Genomic DNA, 20241 nt, shown 5'->3' with positions numbered 1-20241 from the left:
TGAGGATGACACCACCTGTGTAAAATGGTGGGAAGAATTAAGTGAGAACTGCATGTCAAGTACCAAACATTATGCCTGGCATTCAGTAAGTGTTCATAAACGTTAGCTACTATTCATTACCTAGACCTGGGGTCACAGATGCACTAGGTGTTTAGTCCACAGAATTTAAAAATAATACATTTGAATCCTCTAGGTGAGGCACACATTTTCTAGTTGGCCACACCCTCCCTTGCCTCCCTAGTCTGTACACTGCAGCTTCTCAGATTTGTTACCAGTCTTCCACTCTCCAAAGTTTTTTTTTTTTTGGAGGAAGATTGGCCCTGAGCTGACATCTGCTGCCAATCCTCTTCTTTTTGCTGAGGAAGACTGGCCCTGAGCTAATATCTGTGCCCATCTTCCTCTACTTTATATGTGGGACGTCTACCACAGCATGGCTTGCCAAGCGCTGCCATGTCCATACCCGGGATCTGAACCGGCAAACCCCGGGCCGCCAAAGTGGAATGTGTGAACTTCACTGCTGTGCCACTGGGCTGGCCACTCTCCAAATTTTTTAATGGATGAAAAAAAAGCTGGCTTTGATATCATATATCACCTATAATTAGGGCTGCTCTGTGTGCCCATTATGCACTGAACAACGCTAGGATGTGTCGTTCATGGTGTAGCCTACTTATGGAGCCCCTTGTGATTGGGCGATGTACAACCTGCACATCTGTACATGGCAGCCTGGTCCACATTTCAAGAACTTTAAGGGCATTCTCACAGCAATTTTAAAAGCTTTCACAAGAGGCATCTCTTATTTTCACGACACCCACTAGGTAGGATCAAGATGTGTATGATATCTCTAGTGTACAGATGGGGTAGGCGGCCAGGGCTGGTAAGCCAGAAGTGTGGCCCAAATATCTACACATTCAGATTGGGGCTGTGAAGGACTAGGTCATCAGGTCCCTGCTTGGTACTCTGTCAAAGTCAAGATTAGAGCTTCTAGATTTCCAGAGGCCTCCCAGACATCATCAAGGAAAAGCCATAAAGAAATTACTACCTCTATAACAAAACCATAGATGAGATTAGGCTAGATAATAACCCCTTACATGTATATAGAACTTCAAATGTTAAATGTTTTACAAAGTATGTTTACACACCCATCATAACATTTATTTATTAACAAAGTCTTGTAAGAATGGACACAGATGATTATACCCATCTTGGGGTCATCACATGCTGAATTTGGGGGTACTCTCTAAAGAACTCCTCCAAAGGACTAAAAGGCAGTTTTACCACCCACTAGTCTAAAGGACTTGTGGTAAAGTGCCAGTCTGAAATGACAGCTACCCAGCTATCAGTTATGGTTTCAAGATACTCACTAAGCACACAGTCTCTCTCTCTCTCTCACACACACACACACACACACACACACACACACAGTTTCTAACACACAAACTAGTGGAAAGTTTTCCGTCTGACAAACTTGTCACTGGAAACTGAATATGCAAAGATAAAGAGCAAAACAAACCTGAGTCCAACCACCTCGTTAATAGCTGAGGTCTTTATTTCAATTTGTATATACAGTAAAAGTGCTGCTGAGAATCTGCAGCAACCAGACAAAACATAATTCTCTCTCAACAGTTAGCAGCTTAAGATCTATCAACTACAGTGTTAACGTTCACACGTTCACAAGTGTCATTTCTGTACTTATCAATTCGTGCAAGTGAGTTTTTATTCTTACACACTTTGATGAAACACACTTACAGTCTAGTAGTCAATCCGACTGAGGGTGTCACCTAGCATACACAACACACAGACAGAAATGTCAACTCTTAGAGCCACACTCAAAATCCCCAGTTTCATTTGGGGATGGGAACCATAATTTTGCCTGTCTCAATTTGTTGATGATTAATATTTGGTTTTGTTTTGGATGCATATTTTCCAAAGCTGAAAGGCAGCTCCTCACTGGAACTCACTCGGAATTCAGCATTTCATGTGGCTGTACCTCAAAGGAATGTGAAATCAGAAACAAAACCAAATCAGTGAAGACCACATGAAAATATGCTCATTAATAGGACATTACTAGGGAGGAAGGCTTGATCCCAGTGTTTTTCTTGGTATCAGATTTTTACCTCACTTGGCTGGAGGGAGTATAGGGGAAAAAGAAGACCCCAGTCAGTGAAGTGTAAAATTGAACCTGCTTTTTCTTCTTAAGGAGTCAGTGGAATAGAAAGCCTTCCTTGCAGGATGCACTGAGTATATACCAAGGAATTGAAAATGGAGCAGACAGAAGTGCCTTTCAATTATCATGAAAAAGGTAAAATGTTAGTCATTTTACAACCTAACCAGAGTCACCCAGGCTACCACCACTAGCCTCACGCATCAGCACTAACAAGTAATCCAGGAATGCTTCATTTCAAAGGGAATGCACTTAGTCTTAGAAGAGAAAAATCATTAAACTGAGGAGAAGTTTCCGCCCACAGAACAACTGTTAAACCATTAGAGCGAGGTTATAGAAGAGCTCTGAATAGACAAAAGAATCTAAGAACAGCTCCAATGCAAAGATACTCAAAGGCAACAGGTATGGGCAGTAGGAAGTGGGGCAAGGCATGAAGATAGATGTGTGGTTACAAACAGCACTAAATGCGGACAACTGTTGGGCCTGGGGAATAATCAAGGGACAGGAGAGCTAGAAAGCCATTACTGTGTCTGACCTACCAGAATGTTCTTCCTAAGACAGTTTGAGAGAGGAGGGTGGAAAGTTAGGGTGGGCCTGTTTGGCTGGGAGCTCAGGGGGCTTTCCAGAGGTGAAAACCTTCCTTTGATAGAAATTGTCCCAAGGCAAATGGGAACAATTTCAATCCATCTATCACAGTGAGTTCCAGTGCCCACAAAACTCAGTAGCCACTACAGTTTAGGTTCTAAAACCAAGGGTTCTAGCTTAGAAAAACTGGAGGATTGTGGCTACAGCGTATTTTCAACAACTTTGTGGGGCTTTCTTCTCTACTTTAAAGTTGAAAGTGAGGGGAAACTGTGCTAGTTTGACAAGGTCATGGTGTCCTTTGGCACTCCTGCCTAAAGTCAGTGTGATACTTTTAGGCAAAGTAACATTTTAAATACATAGGCTTGGGAACAATTTGTTTTTAGCTTGAACACGAATTGGTTCTGATTATTTTTTAAAAGAAAAGTCACCCCTGTGGTTCCTGCTCTGGGCACTAATTTTGAGAGGTCAACAGAGCTAACAGGTGTACTACAATCATCTGGGGATGGAGTGAAGGATTGGGGTACCTGAGTTAAAGTAGCAAAATGATTAGGAAACAAGATGCTGACTCTGAGAAGGCCAGCCTGCCAAAGCCACAGGAAGCTGGAGCTGTCATGCAAATCATCCTCTCCGACAGACAAGGCAATGCTAACCTAGTTCCAAAAGCATTTCCTTGTACAGGGGAAATAGGCAAGGCATGCTTTGCTACTCTTTCCAGGGCTTATTATGTGCCCCTTGCTCATCACTTGGTTGCACAGAACTGAGGCCAAGAGGGGATAGCATTTGTGATTTAACACTACGAATATTAAAAGATTAACTAAGTTTTCTAGATAAGCTCTAAAAGCCAAAGTTCTACCACGACGGTGGAACCGGTTATAGGATGGGGAAGGCTCAGTGCACTTTTCTAAACTGTCCATCCAAGTCCACTGAGCATAGTTATGTTAATAAGTCAGTCTAGATGAACAGAGAGTTGACAACATTTTACACCCCAAACTTGGGTCCTTCTAACCTGACATTTCTGCTCTTTAGGGAGAATCACCTTCAGCTGATTCTCTTGGGCAGATGGAATAAAGCTTTGAAATTAAGGATGCTGGGGTCAAAATGCAGACAGAAGATTCCCCATCACTTTGGTTTCAGTAATCAGTGGGTATTAAAAAATAAATTAAGGAAACACAAGGAATTATTTATGACTCTCATAATATAGTCTCAATATTTCCTAAAGACAATCCCAGCCCAAAGTCACCGGGTGAACATTTTCTTGGGGCAAAAAAAATCTCTATCCTATTATGCTGGTTTGTGGAAAGAGCTTCCCACTCTCCCTGCACATCTCTTTCCTCTCCAACCAAGCCGAGCTCATAAAGTAGCAGTGTGGGAATGGCAGGACACCAATAAGCAGCAGCAGCCAGAGGAGGAAATTCAAGCTGCACCTCAAAACAAGGGCGTCAGAGGGGAGCACTTATAACATGTCTTCCTTTACTCAAACTGTTTCAAGACAAGAGGGAGCAGCACACTTAAATATCCACACATTTCTTCATTTAAAAACATCACTTCTTTATTTCAAAGGAAAAATAAAAGACCCTCCCAACCCTTTCCAAAAAAACCCAATAATAATAATAACAATAATAAAAAATCCTATTAGAAACCATAAGGAAGCACTGAGAGTTTGAGTATTACATTCTTCAAGTATGCTGTTCAGATTTTTTGTTTTTTAAATTGGTGACTATACACGTATTTAAAAAAACCTTAAAAGTGCGGCCATGGGATTTTGCTTAAAATTAAATATTTAGAGGGCTACTTCGAAATACTGTAGTAGGACTGTGCAGTGATCCTTTGGGGCATGATGCTCTCACTTTTGTATCCTAGCAAAGGTTAAGGGACTAGGTTCGAAAGAGATCATACTTCCACAGTTAGCATGAGTGGCCAACTTGGGTTGAAAGCCGGGGAGATCCATGTGTTCTTCCACGGACAAGGAAAATCCACCCTAAATCCAAAAATTCAGACATGGAATGTGGTAGGATTTCACAGTAAAGTTAGTCTGGGAGGGGGCGAGGTGGTGAGCCCAGACAGGGCAGGGCGTTAGGTTTAACTGGTTTCCCTAATCAGGTTTTCGCATCTTTTTAGTGGGTTTTAGTGCAGTCCTTCAAGCCACAATTTAGAATGCCCTTCAGTGTGCTCCAGGTTGTTGGTTCATGTTAAAGGACTGTTTAAGATTTGCATCCCAAGGAAAATCATGCTACATAAAAATGATCCAAGATTTTTGCCCAAAAAACTTCTTGGATAAAATCTAAAAAATACTATTGCAATTGCGTCTCTTGAAGAAAAAAACATTATTCTAAATGTAAACAGATTCACTCAACTCTTTTGTTGTTGTAGAAAACTTCAGAGTAGGTAAGTTGCTGTCTAATTCTTCGCTGCATGCACTCGCCATAGGGTAGGGGAGCACTGCCTTCTTGTGCCAGCATCATCTAGGGGAGGAAAAGAACCGTTCCACATAGCTGAAGAGGGCATCCCAGTGCTTCCAGAGAAAGGCAATGAAAACCACAAGGAATAAAGTGCTGAACGTCCTGTTGCGTGTCTTCATTAGAGGAACCACACAGTTGGCTACCGTAGAGACAAAGACCAAAAGGACTGCCATGACTGCCAGAAGGATGTTGATGAGTTTTCCCAGAAGGTTCCGGGCAGTGGCATTCTCCAGCCCTTCCAGCTGTACCACCTGCTGCTGCTGCTGTTGCAGCTCCATCTTGGAGATTCGGGTCTGGCACGCCTCCAGGGCCTCCTGTGGGCCAGAACAGGGATTAGTTAAACCTTCTGCTCACAAGTACTCTGAGTAGATGACACGCCCCTTTGGCAAGCCAGATGCATCCTGAGCTACCCCGTCAATACTTTTAAATATGCTTTAAATATGCTAGAGCCTTGAATGTGAGAGGCCAAATATAAAACTCACTATTCAAGTAACTACTACTCACCTAAATTGCTCTCCACTGCTATCCTATGGGATAGCTCACAGGAAGCAGTGAACATAATCAGATTTGGTCTTGAACATTTTAATGACAAGACCTCAGATACATGATTTTGTTTCTCTTTTTTCTATTTAAAAATTATTAATTTAAGTTGCACAGGACACATATACTTCATAAAAAATTTCAAATGGGACACATAGTCTCTCTTGATATTTTCCTCAATTCCAGTCCCTGCTGCTGAAGTAACACTGTCAGTTTCGTGTGTGTTCATCCTTTCACCTTTGTTTAAGTGTATACATATATGTGCCTAGGGAAATGTATGGAATTATTTTTTTATTTTCCATCTTAATATAAATAGTATCATACTATAGGAACTGATCCACAATTTGCTCTTTTCACTCAATAGTAGGTCTCGGTGATCTCTCCATGTCAATACGTAGAGATTCACCTCATTCTTTGTAACTGCTATGTAGCATTTTATCGTATGGATATATCACAGTTTATTCAGCCAGTTCCCTACTGGAGAGATTTAGGTCATTTCCAACTTTTCCACTATAATAATGGAGAGGTGAACATCCTTTGGTCATCCTTGTACATACTACCTCGTGTTTCTGAAGTCAAATAAATCAGTGGAAAGGGCTTCCTGCTCTGTCTTCTTAAAAAGAGTGCACTCCCCTTTTTAGGTTGATCTCTGTAAAGAGGATACTATGCCCAAACACTAGACCAAACATTACAAGCCATCTGCTCCCCTGAAGGCTATGACCTTCACCCACGAGTATATATAAAATTTATCATAACATTCAGAGGACACAACCTATTTCCTTAGCTATGGTCAGACATTCCCCAAAGTCCAGCAGTGGTGGGCCCTGGGTTTTTCTGGTTTTGGTTTCAATGGGTCCTGGCTTCCACGGATTTGAAGTGAAGGCCAGGCAACTTGAGACTGAAGCTAGCTAGGGAATGGACAGACAATAGATACTTCCCAGCCCAGAATGATCTTGGGGAAAAAATTAAACTAGAATTCTGAGGCCTAGAGAAGATGGCAGCTGGGCAAATGATTTAGACATTCCCTTGATTCCTTTAGGCTGCTGTAATACAAGTTTCCTGGACCACTTTCTTTCTCTAAGACTAAGATGCTTTCATATGAAACCACCAACTGTTCTTTTAGAAATACCTCCCAACTGGGATGAGAAAAAGTTAAATATTCTGTTTTCCCATAGAATAAACTAGAGCCTTAAACATCACTGCCTCATGTTATTCTCGCAAACCGCCTGGCAATGCACCTGTAAAGGGTTTGGATTTGGCAGCTAGAACAAAAGCCTCCTTTGCCATAGAAGGAGAAGACAGGCAAGATGGCCACGAGACTTGTCAGAGCAGCTCTTAAAGCAGTAACCAACAGATGTAATGTGGTTTTCTATATACCGAGACTCTTGTGATCCTAAGAAACATTTCCCAAGAACCTAAGCAAGCACACCACCTCCAAATGGTACAGACTTTGGAGAAATGCATCTCATTTGAGGAGCAGGTATATTACAGTTGGTATAAGCTTCTCCTGATACTCTACCCTCCCCATCTTCTTTTTTCTAAACTTTTTTTTTTATTGTAGTAAAATACATATAACAAAATTTACCATTTTACTCATCTTAAAGTGTACAATTTAGTGGTATTTAGTAAATTCACAATGTTGTGCAATAATCACTAATATCAAATTCTAGAATATTTTCATCCTCCCCAAGAAGCACCCCTGGCCCCTTAGCCATCACTCCCCATTCCCCTTCCCATGGCCCCTGACAACCACTGATCTACTTTCTGTCTCCACAGATTTAGCTATTCTGGACATTTCATACAATATGTGGCCTTTGGTGACTGGCTTCTTTCACTGAGCATAATATTTTCCAGATTCATCCATGTTACAGCATGTATGAGTACTTCATTCCTTTCCCTTTTTTTTCTGAGGTAAAATACATATAAAATTTGCCATCTTAACCATTTTTAAGTGTACAGTTCAGTGGTATTACATTCATAACGTGCAACCATCACCACCATCCCTCTCCACAGCTCTTTTCATTTTGTAAAACTGAAACTCTACATTCATTAAACAATAATCCCCCCATTCCTCCCACTCCCCAGCCCCTGGCAGCTCCCATTCTACTTTCTGTTAGTCTTCTGCTTTTACACCTGCTCTTTCTTGCTAACCTGGATGTCCCGGGCCCGTTCATAGGACTGATATGCAATTTTCTCTTCCATGCTGGCCAACTCCTGCTTCAAGTTCAAGATTTCATTCTGATGGAGCTCTGTTAGGTCATTTAGTTGTTCTTCTAATCGTTCACATCTAAGAAGGGAGGACAAACGTAAATTTCAGGCATTCTGCATTTTTTCTGGTGTTATTCACATCCAATCCCTAAAACCCATTCTGCAAAGGAAGAAAATAAAAGCAAAGAAATCCAGTGAGTGGCCTTGGGTAACAGGGCATGCTAGTGGTACAGCTCTTAGTCCCTGGAATCGACAGCTTGTCACAAGGCCATATCATAGGGGCAACAGGGTTCTTCCACATTCTTCTCAACATACAGTATTCGCAGCGATGCTAGCAGCCCTGGTTAGCTTTGAGCATACCCATAACAAACGAGGTAGTTCTTTCTCTGCTCTGAGAAGCATATGTGAGGCAAAAACTAGACTACAATTAAGCAGGTTTCTTGAGAAGATAAACAGCACACAAATGGAAAGTGACCTTCTAGCAGTCACCAGCAGCTTATTCTGACACTAGACAGGACACTCACCTGGATGTTCATGATTCAGAGGCCATCATTCCCATGGCCAAGCACAATGTCTGGGATATCTCAGTCAACAAATATTTACTGAGAGCCTGCTGTGTGACAGGTATGTTCAAACTAGTGGGAATACTGTGGTAAGCAAGACAGAATGCCTGCCCTCAGGAGTGTACATGCTAAAGTGGGGGGTCTGGGGGCAGAAAAACCAAGCTGACTGCAGGGATGGATAAGTAACTCAAAGAAGATCAGTAGGGGTATGCAGCAGAGTGCCTGGCAGCTGGTTTAGGTGGTATGGTCAGGGAAGGCCACTTCCCTGTTGAACACTCTTCAACAATCAGAGTTGAAACTTGAATGATACGAACGAAGCCTTGTGAAGATTGGGAGGAAGAGTATCTTAAAGCAGAAGGAACAGCAAGTACAAAGTTCTCAAGATGGGAACTAGCTTGGCAGGTTTGAGGGACAGAAAGAGGGCCAATGGGGCTATAGCTGAATAAAAATAGGGGGAATGGAAGGAGATAAGGTTCTTTGGGAACAGGGATCATTTTATTCATCTTTTCTCTCTAGCAAGTAGGACTAGGCTAAGAAGGTTCATTCTACATAAAGATGGAACCTGGGCAGGGCAGCTAAAGACTAATAGGATTGTAACAGGTTTAAAGGACAAGATCAGAGATTCCATGTAGAAAAAGAACATGGGTAAAGGGCAGGAGGTATATATGTATAGGATAACTGGAATAGAGGATCTACGTTAGAGAGAAAGGGAAACCTGGTCTTAACAGGTAGACAAGGGAGTGGGGATTCTGGAATAGACAGTACATGGGCCCAAAGCTGATTGCTGAGGCAGGAGGGTGACAAAATGAACAGTGTTTTAGGAAAATGGGTTTTCTGGTACTGGTGAACGCTGGGGCAGGTTGTGTGTGGAGCCCCAGGAACCAAAGAGCTAAGCAGGCAGGAGAAAGGTTGAAGACCACACATTAAAAAAGAATAGAAAGGGAAGAACAAACACATCTCTAACTTATGGGGATTAGAATGGAAGCCTCTGTCAGACAGAGGGCTCACCCCAACAGGAGAATATACTACTTCTGAGCACTACTCAGGCAAGCACACACCTAACACTAGCACATGAGTCTCAGAGGACTTTGTTTTTAAAAAAAAAGAATGCCAGAACTAACTCAAACATTTAAAACTATCCTACCCTTTCCTCTTGTTTTTAACCACATCTGTAGTACATAAACTTTTTTTTTTCCTGTTTTTTTCCTCCCCAAATCTCCCCAGTACACAGTTGTGTATTTTCAGTTGTGGGTCCTTCTAGTTGTGGCATGTGGGATGCCGCCTCAACACGGCCTGATGAGTGGTGCCACGTTCGCGCCCAGGATCCGAACCAGCAAAACCCTGGGCCACCAAAGTGGATTGTGCAAACTTAACCACTTGGCCATGGGGCCGGCCCCTGTAGTACGCAAACTTTTAAGGAATACATGGAAGTTCTCTGTTTTTGGTAATTTTTATGTTGTGGCATCACCAGCATTCTCCCTTCCAATAACTATATAATAAATAACTATACCATGAAGTCCATTCCTTCTCTAAGACACAAGAATTTTTTTTTTAAGATTGGCACCTGAGCTAGCATCTGTTGCCAATCTTTTTCTTTTTTTCTTCTTCTTCTCCCCAAAGCCCCCCAGTATACAGCTGTATATTCCAGTTGTAGGTCCTTCTGGCTCTGCAATGTGGGACGCTGCCTCAGCATGGCCTGATGAGTAGTGCTAGGTTCACACCCAGAATCTGAACCTGTGAAACCCTGGGCTGCTGAAGCGGAGTGTATGAACTTAACCACTTGGCCAAGGGGCTGGCCCCAAGAATTTCTTTCTTTCTTTCTTTCTTTTTTGAGGAAGATTAGCCCTGAGCTAACATCTGCTGCCAATCCTCCTCTTTTTGCTGAGGAAGACTGGCCCTGAGATAACACCTGTGCCCATCTTCCTCTACTTTATATGTGGGACGCCTACCACAGCATGGCTTGCCAAGCACTGCCATGTCCGTATCCGGGATCCGAACCGGCGAACCCCAGGGTGCCAAAGCAGAACATGTGCACTTAACCACTGAGCCACCGGGCTGGCCCCAAGAATTTCTTTTTAAGAAGGCATAGTGTGATCCTTTTTACTATGTTACTGAATCCTCTTTAGTTCTCCTTTATCCTTACTATGAATCTCTGTACTGTTTTCTTTCACACCGAAACTCTGTTACCAAAGTGACTAAACAGATCGATCAGAAAGCCTTTCCACCTTTTGTCTGTAACTGGGGCTGATATTCTCTGTGACTCTGTTTTTCCCTTTATCTGCTGCCCAAGGTATGTGCTTGGAAACATGTGCACTACCTCTGGAATTGATTTTCCACCAAATTTTAAGTTTACCAAATGCCATAAGATTATGTTAATATACTGTTTCATGAATGTCCTATTTAAGCCAACTGTTTTGCGGTGTTTTTAGTGTTTGACGATTTTATCATCCTCTCTCCTCATCAGAGAGGGGCTAGAGACTTTTTAAAAGGGGTCTTCCAATGTGTTAGTCCCTTGGAATTTAAGGGAAGGGGTAGGCCTGGTATCAAAGATCTCTCCTAAGCTAAGGATTGATGATGGGTGGCAGCGAGGGGAACACAGTGGTAGTGGCAACCAGCCTGTATGCTGATGAAAGTAGACCTGTATGACATCTTGGCATGTGTTCCATAGGCTACCATCTAATCTCTTGGCCCATAAATTGTATAGTCTCTCAGGAATATTGGGGAATCTTATTTGATATTAAATATGGCTCACACATATCATTAGAATAGATTAAAAAAAAGTAATAGCAGTAGCAGCTCCTATTTATTCAGTATCTACTATGCAAATTCATTTTCACAACCCCAAGAAGGTAGTAGGTAATATCTTTACTTTACATATGAGGAAACTGAAGCTCAGAGAAGCAAAGTGACTTGCCCGAGGCCACACAGAAATTAAGTAGGGGAGCAAGAATTTTAATCTAGGTTTGTTTGACTTTAAAATACAAGTTCTTAACCTTTACACTGTGAAGCCACTTTGAAACTACTTAAGGAGCCCAGATAAGCTAAAACCTTTTATAAGAAAGAAATCTGAGTCATGTCTATAGTTAATCCAAATCACATAGCTACAAAGGGGGCTGGACAGTACTATAATGACATGATGGTTTGGAGCTTGATGTCAAGGTGGAATCAGTGGGAGGAGGAGTGGAATAAAAAGATTATGGACCTAGAATAAAGAAGAAGAAGAAAACAAGTGTTGATGAGAACGTGGAGAAATTTGAACCCTGGTACACTGCTGGCAGTGCTGTAACATAGTGCAATTGTTTTGGAAAACAGGCAATTGTTCAAAAAGCTAAACAAAGAGTTACCATATGACCCAAAAATTCCATTCCAGATATACACCAAAGAGAAATGAAAACTTATTTCCACACAAAAACTTGCAAATGAATGTTCATGGCAGCATTATTCATAATAGCCAAAAAGTGAAAATAATTCAATGTCCATCAACTGATGCATTGATAAATAAAATGTGGTATATTCATAAAATAGAGTATTATTTTGAAAGAAAAAGAAATCATGTAATGACACATGCTACAATATGGATAAGCCTTGAAAATATTATGGTACATTGAAAGATGACAGCCGGAAAGGACCACAAACTGTATGATTCCACATATATGAGATGTTCAAAACAGGCAAATGTATAGGGACAGAAAGATTAATGGTTGCCAGGGACTGGGGCAGGGTTGGGAAGATTAGAAGGTGATGAAAATGTCCTAAAATTGATTATGGTGATGGTTGCAAAAATCTGTGAATATACTCAAACCCATCGATTTGTATACTTTAAATGGGTGAATTGTATTGTATATGAATTACATCTCAATAAAGCTGTTAAAAAAGATTATAGATGTTTGCAATTTACATTGAAATGCATAAAAAAATAAGACAGATGAGGGGATAGATAAATGGAAATATACGTGATAAAACAATATAATAAATGTAGAATCTAAGAGGTGGGTGTATGGGTGTTCACTGTACCATTTTTTTCAAGTTTATAGTGTGTTTGAAAGTTTTATAATGAACATTGGGAAAAAATGATTATAGGTGTTATAGCGAGGAACACCTGGGTTCAAGTCCTGGTTCTGCCTCTCATAAGCTGTATAGTCTTAGGTTAGCTCACTTTCCTGAGCAAGTTCCTTCATCTATAAAATAAGGGTAATAATTTCTATCTTTTATATTCATTTGAACACACAGGAGGTGTGAAAAAATGTCTGTTTTTCTCCTTTTCATCTTCATAGCCTACCAAGGAAAATACTGGCCTTGCTGAAAATGCTTCCACTTCGTAAAAAAGAAGGCAACACATGAATACATTCTTCCTGAATTAATGGGCAGTTTGAAACTTTTTTTTTTTTAAAGCTTTTATTTTTTTCCTTTTTCTCCCCAAAGCCCCCTGGTACATAGTTGTATATTCTTCGTTGTGGGTCCTTCTAGTTGCGGCATGTGGGACACTGCCTCAGTGTGGTTTGATGAGCAGTGCCATGTCCACGCCCAGGATTCGAACCAATCAAACACTGGGCTGCCTGCAGCAGAGCATGCGAACTTCACCACTCGGCCACGGAGCCAGCCCCAGTTTGAAACTTTTTAACCAACCAAATATTTCCTACGGTGACTGATTCACCGCCTTAGTCTCATTTGAGGCGCATCACCAGTCCACATCGTTGTGCCAACCATAAAATAAATGCAAATATCCCACACCCTATTTTACATGTCTCTAAGATTACCATTATTTCATGTAACCCCCTACTCCTTTACAGTTGTTAGAAGCAGTATGTTGTGAAAAGAAATATACTACAAACATTTAAAGTATTGTTTGAAAGATAAAAATAGGTTCCCTGAGTAGAAAGAATCTTAAATTCTAGGGGATACAAAGATCTTAGAGGTCTAGGTCTAGCTAAACCTCTTTCAATGGAGGAATTCTTTTTACAACATCCCTGACAAGCAATCTCTCCTTCAATACGTCCAGTGCCAGGGTCTTTTTTTTTTTTAAGGCAGTTTTTTTCACTGCTTCAAAGACAGATATCTATCTAAATCTGAACTAAAACCTAGCTACTCGTAATCTCACCCCATAGTCCTTTGGCGCCACAAAGAACAAGCTCCTCCCTCATCTCCATTACCTCTGATACCTGCATTCAGCAATAGGAAGAACAGCCATCCCTTGCTTAACGACGAAGATGCCTTCTGAAAAATGTGTTATTAGGTGATTTCGTCATTGTGCGATCAGAGTACATTTACACAAACCTAGATGGTATAGTGTACTACACCAGGATGTACAGTACTAATCCTATGGGACCACTGTTGTATATGCGGTCATTGTTGACCAAAATGTGATTATAGGGTGCATGACTGTAGTTCCCTAGGTATTTCTATAGATCTAATCCCTGGTAAAGTCTTGACTATACCTGCATCTGTCAATATCATTTTGAACTCAGTCTGCTGACTGGTTTCTTTCAGCTCTCTTGCCTCACGCTATTGTAAAGATAAGCCTGCCCTCTATTCCACTGTCTTCATTCTGGGTGATAAGGAGAAAAGGGCCAGGCCAAGTCAGAGCTCACAGGCTGCTGCTAGAGAATATCCTAGCCCCCAAGCCTGGGAACTGTCTTTGCTGGGGTGACACACATTTTGTTGTATATTATAAAAGGTCGGGTGAGAAGAAGAGGTCAGAGTCACGAGAGCCTTCCTGCCCCTGTGAATCGTCTCTGCAGTAGAAAGTACCTGCTGGGAGACAAAGGCATAAGTCAGCCTATTTTGTCATTTTTGCCTAGGCCACAGGAGTTGCATATATATACATCTAACTGAAAACCAAAATCGCACTCGCATTTGTCTTTTATTTATCCTAACGTTTCTGTGAGCATCCATTAATTGAAGGGGACAGAAATAAAGTGAAGAGAAACTTGTCAGATAGCAAGTGAGAGGCAGATTAGGGAACAAAATACGCTTTTCCCCCCAAAGTTTTAATACCCTTTAATATTCCTTTGAAATGCAAACCTTGAATCTCATATTCTCTTCCAGAATTTTAGATCCAAATTGATGCAGACACTAAGATTTTTTAATAAATATAGTTTTAAGTCCCTACTTAATTAGATTTACCAACAGGCTTTATTGATTTCTCTTACCCATTGTTTGAGCTAATTTTTTTCTTCTTGAAGTATATCCTTTCATATTTCTCTCAGCTAAGGTTTTTATATGTGGTAAATTTTTGCTACATATGTCTGAAAGTGTCTTAATTTCACCCTCCTTCTCCAATAATAAATTAGGTGGACATAGCATTCCAAGGTCATAGTGTTTTCCCCCCCGAGCACTTTGAAGGTATCATTCTGTTGTCATCTGGCAGTATAATCTCTCATTTGTTTCATCTGTTTCACATTGGGTTTCTTTCATCAACTGGATTTCCTTGCGCTGTTTGCAACTTTTGTTTGAGAGTATTTTATGGAGTTCCTGCATGTATCTCTTTTAGGTTCCTTTTTGTGCTGTTTCACGGGTTAGGGTTGTGACAAAATCTGTTTTGGATACTTACAGTCGTGAACAGCTAAGATGATATATTAATAATATCTTAGGCTGCCCCTCAGATTTTTACCTGTTTGTAGAGGGAGAGAGACTCTAATTATGTAACACTATGCATAAATAGGTAATACTATCTATGAATCATATAGTACTTAAAAAAGTCCTCAGTACTTGTTCCCAAACTCTTGATTTTATAAGCCAAGGTTTATCATATAATGGTCACTAACATGTCAAAGGTTCTGGAAGCCATTTTCAGACCAAATTTGCTTCAACTCCTATTATATCTGAAGGCTCTATCTTCACTGCTTCTGCTCTGCACCTTCTTTGCACTTATAAATGTTTTTACGCACTTTTTATGCACTATGTATCAGCTGATATATCTGCTCAGTCTAGGTTTTGAATTAAAATCCTAGCTCTGCAACTTATTGGGGTGAGTGACTGTGTTTATCTGTAAAGAAGAAATCTATCTACTCCAAAGGGCAACTGTGAAGATCAAATAGGAGACAGATGTCAAATGCCTGGCACAAAAAAGGTGCTCAGTGGGAGAGATATATCACAAGTACACATTCGGTTTCATTTTTCTCTTTTGGGATTCTCCTTGTTCCCTCCAACAAGCCCTAGTGAGGGAGTTCAACATGACTGCTTGTTGATTGTCACGTGGTCTCAAATGCTATGTGGTTCCACTGTTTACGGGTTCCTACTTTTGATTTTTTTTCTCTAATCCTCCATTTCTTTATCTATCTCCACAACCCCAATTTTATATATTCTGGAATTTTCACTGTTTTCTATGACAACACACAAATGGGTTTACTGGGCATAAATGGGTTTACTCCACTTTGGGCATAAGCTCCTTACTTCTTATTTCTTCATCAAGAGCACCAGCACAAGCAAACAAATGGGTTCTTGCCATTTCCCCGGCTCAAGTTTGCCAGATTATTCAACTAGTTCCATTCACTGGCCTGTTCCACGTTTCCTTTAAATTGATAAAATTGTCCTACCCCCCTTCCTTTCATGGCATGTGTTTTGTATGTGTGTTAGAAAGCATCTCAAGTACATTTTATCTTATCTTTATAAATCTCCAGAAAGAGGTGAGTAGAAACTGCTAATCGTTACCATGCCCTTGTAGAAAATAAAGTCTTTCAGGGGTCAGCCCCGTGGCCGAGTGGTTAAGTTCGTGCGCTCTGCTTCAGTGGCCCAGGGTTTGGCTGGTTTGGATCCTGGGCGTGGACATGGCACCGCTCATCAGGCCATGTTGAGGCGGTGTCCCACATGGCACAACTAGAAGGACCCACAACTACAATATACAACTATGTACTGTGGGGGTTTCAGGGAGAAGAAGGAAAAAAAAAAGATTGGCAACAGATGTTAGCTCAGGTGCCAATCTTTAAAAAAAAAAAAAATAAAGTCTTTCAGAGATTGAACAATTTACTCACGATTACATGGGAAATTAGCAGTAAGTTCTCCTCAAGCTGAGTCTTCCCAAATTAGAAAATATAATTATTGTTCCTAGAGAGAGTACTGTACTAGCAAGTAGTTAAATAGCAAAGTAGCATCTGGGTAAGTAGAATGGACTTCATTTTCCCAGAGACGAAATGGACAAACTTGTTAGGAGACTTGCCAAGGTGACACAAAAACGCAGAACTGAGGAGTGAAGGCGGTCCACAATGGGTCCAGTTGAAACAGCCCCATTAATTCGTCGACTACTAACTACCAGCATGTGTTTCCCTCTTCAAGTCATAAGAATTACCTGGAGAATGATGACTTTCTGAAAGAACAGAAAAGTTGCAGCTGCTATTGTGTAGCTGAAATCCTATTACAGTCACACAAACAATTGCGTTTCGGTTACCATAGTAAGTACCTCCAATCTGCAGGAAACATCAGGGAGGAAACTAAGAAAGCCATAAACTTTGAGACTTTTGAAAAATATGATGAAGAAAGAGGTTGGCAAGATGCCCTTGGTGTCTCGGAATGCAGGTCTTCTGGGTTGCCTCAGTACCTTGAAAGAACTTTATTGGCCTGTCGTTATTAAAACACTTTCTCTAATTTGTTCAACAAGGTCACGGAAGTTTGCTCCTCAGCTCTTTTCACAGCCTACAGTTTGAAAGCACAAACCTGATCACCCTTAGCAATTTCCAGTCAAACTTTTTTTTTTCAGTGCCATCAGCCTCTGTGTGGCTTACATAACCCACGTGTGAAATTATGGTCTGAAAACAGGCTAACACAAAGAGCCCAGTAAAAATGATATGGTGTTACTTTGGGTGGAGGAGTGCATGTGGGGGCGGAATTTAGAGTTCAATCTAATCTACTTAACCATTGTAAGTATCAAAACATTGCAACACTAGCACCAATAATAACAAGAACAACAACAATTTACCCACACCCCCCAAGCCTTTCTATGTGTAGCATCCGCCTCTGAGGAACTCAGATTCATGAAGACATTTCTACATTAATCCTCACCTCCTTCCTCCCTGGGAGGCACTTCAATTTAAAATTAAGAAATGGGGGGCCCGACTCTGTGGCTGAGTGGTTAAGTTCACATGCTCTGCTTTGGCAGCCCAGAGTTCGCTGGTTTGGATCCTGGGCACAGATATATGCACAGCTCATCAAGCCATGCTGTGGCGGCATCCCACATAGAACAACTAGGATATAACAACTATGTACTGGGGCTTTGGGGAGGAGGAAAAAAAAAAAGAAATAGGAGGCCGAGAAAGATGCAGTAACTTTCCCCTATTAGTGAAGAGTAGTGAGGATCTGAACCACTTGGTTCATGCCTCTTGTTGTTATATTTGTTTTATTGTTGTCTTTTAAAAAATTTTCTTTTTCTGTACTATTAACCTAATGCAATATCTGAACAACAACAAAAGGAAGAAAGTGCCTATACTCCATCTCCCACTGACTTCCCACTATTCCCATTTTTAATATTATAATCTCTTTTGTTTACTTTACTTGCTAGTGTTTATTTCCTGTCTAAATCTTAAAATGGAGAAGCCAAATACCTAGGGAATTCATAAAAAGAGCACCTCAGTCCTCTCATTCAATATTAACACCAAACCAAAGAGTAGAGGGGAAAAAGGGAAGGGAAATTGTGTATAGCCTTTCATATGTGATTTTTTAAAACCAAGGACTCCCTGCAAAGTATTTTAACCCCTTCAAATGACACCAATGAAAGCTCTCTGGACATGAAAGTAGGGGTTCTTGATCCTACTAGTATATGATTTTGACTGGCACATGCTTTTCATGAGATTCCATCTGGGAACACAAAAGTAGCATGAGATTAATAATCTCATTTTGAGACTTTTTACTCAAAGATCCTTCCTAAACCATTACAACTCAAAGAGAACACAGAGACCTAAATATGGTTTAACTATCAGCAAACAGAAAGCCTTAACATTATAAGATCCTTTTTAAAAAAGTAGGTTATGTCCTATTTGGGCAGTCGAAATTCCTCCCCTCGAGAAACAAAACCTGCTCTATCTACAAAGTATTAAAACACATCTAAATTTTGTTGTAGGTGAACAATTCATAAATGAATACTGATCTTGGAAAAGTGTTTCATGCACTGAATTAGTCACCACAGTAGTCACCTTCCTAGATCAAACATAAGCCAGGGCTCTTTTGGGTCAGATTCCTGATGAATGAGAAACAGGGTGAGTGCACAGGCTGGGAATGCTTTACCACTCTTTGGGTGTGTCTCAAAAGTTTGAAGCCATCTCTGAGAGCCAGTGGTGCTTCTCTAGTTGGGCAATAGGTCACCAGGACAGGATGGCTGAAGATCTTGTAGAGCAGGTACTGAGAGAAACAGGAAGAACTAGGTACCAGGGCTGACACAGGCAACTACGGGAGCAGACTACTATTTCCTAAATGCATATCAGGGACCTGAGGTAGCTTCTGTCAGTGTTTGACCAGAATGGAGACATATAAATGGGGTAGGGGACATAACACGTGGTGGGAACTTGAATGTATTCCTCGTTGAATTGGGGAAAGTGGATTTTCCCTCCTTACCTTTTGTTACCTCATTTATGTTGAAGCCCGAAAAGAGGCTAGGAAACATAGAACTAGACCTCAGTTGAAAAGGAAAAAGCAGAATTAGCCCCCAGTTGACAATCAGTCCCCAAAACTTTTAAGGTAGGCAGCGCACTGTCTTAAAGACATGAAACAGCAGATGCCTAAAAGCATATAGGGAATAAATAAAAGCTAAAGGGGCTTTCTGGGCAATTTGGAGACTTGGTAATGACAGCTTTCTAACATCCTGGCACACTCCAGACCATACTAGATGCTTCCACATACAGTATCTCATTTAATAATGTCAACAGCTCTGTACAATAGATATCATTACCTTGTTTTTAGAGAGGAAACTGAGGCTCAGATGGGTTACATAAGGTCACACAGCTAATCAATGTCAGAACTGGCAAGTAAACTCAGGCTTATCCAACCTCAATTAATTAATGAAGTAATTAATTTTCTTTCTCTTTCTCCCTTCCTTCCTCTCTCCTTCCCTCCCATTCTTCCTCCATTACCTTTTCAGCAGCTAAACTGGGAAGAGCTTATTTGTTAATCTCTTTTATTGAAGGTCTTACCTTTCATAAGAGCATCTCCTAATTGGGCTTTTTTCTCTTATAAATGAAGAGTTAATTTGATCCAATATTCTCAGTTTCTATTTCAAACTTCAAATAGTTTCTATCGTCCAAACCTATTTTACATACCCTCCGGAGACTCTCAGATCAATTTACAGTTGACAAACAGGTTTAACACTCGGAATAAAAGGGCTCAAATAGCTCTATTTGACCCTATCTCTGTTTTATGTCCAATGATAGTAAAGTAAAACTATATTTAAGCAATAGTTTATTTAGTTAGAAGTCCAATGTCCTGTGCCTAATTGGGTTAGCCTAGTTACTGTCTGTTCTACTGCTTGTGATAACTGCTCATGGTGACTACCTCCTTCTGTATTTTTGCTCCTATGACTCAGTGCTATTTAAAATATCCCTGGGCTTAATACAAACAGTCTCAGAAGCTGGCTTCCAAAGGACATAGAAGCTTTTAAAATGACATTACTGCTCATCAACACCAGGAGAGTTTTTAGCCTGCCCTACATGACACTGCTCTATACAGGCAGTAGCTGAGTTGGATTCCAGGCCAGATCCCCTAAGGGAAAAAAACTACAAAAGAAACCTGTAAAACTGCGGATGAA

The 20241-nt window shown here is 40.8% G+C and overlaps 1 protein-coding gene across 11 annotated transcripts in view; it reads right to left on the bottom strand.

The window, feature by feature from the left end:
• Positions 1-1524: 1524 nt before the first annotated feature.
• Positions 1525-20241, bottom strand: part of TMCC1 (transmembrane and coiled-coil domain family 1) — a 252278-nt gene continuing 233561 nt past the window's right edge. For all 11 annotated transcript variants that reach the window (XM_070492932.1, XM_044753885.2, XM_070492934.1 and 8 more), the window contains 2 exons: positions 7897-8032; positions 1525-5519 (listed from right to left, as the gene is read on the bottom strand). In XM_070492932.1, the coding sequence (XP_070349033.1) occupies positions 5205-5519; positions 7897-8032 (451 nt within the window). In that variant the 3' untranslated portion in view covers positions 1525-5204. The remainder of the gene's footprint in view (positions 5520-7896; positions 8033-20241) is intronic.

The sequence above is a fragment of the Equus asinus genome, chromosome 21, assembly GCF_041296235.1.
Source record: "Equus asinus isolate D_3611 breed Donkey chromosome 21, EquAss-T2T_v2, whole genome shotgun sequence".
Taxonomy (NCBI): Eukaryota; Metazoa; Chordata; class Mammalia; order Perissodactyla; family Equidae; genus Equus; species Equus asinus.
This window is presented reverse-complemented; position numbering and strand designations above follow the sequence as displayed.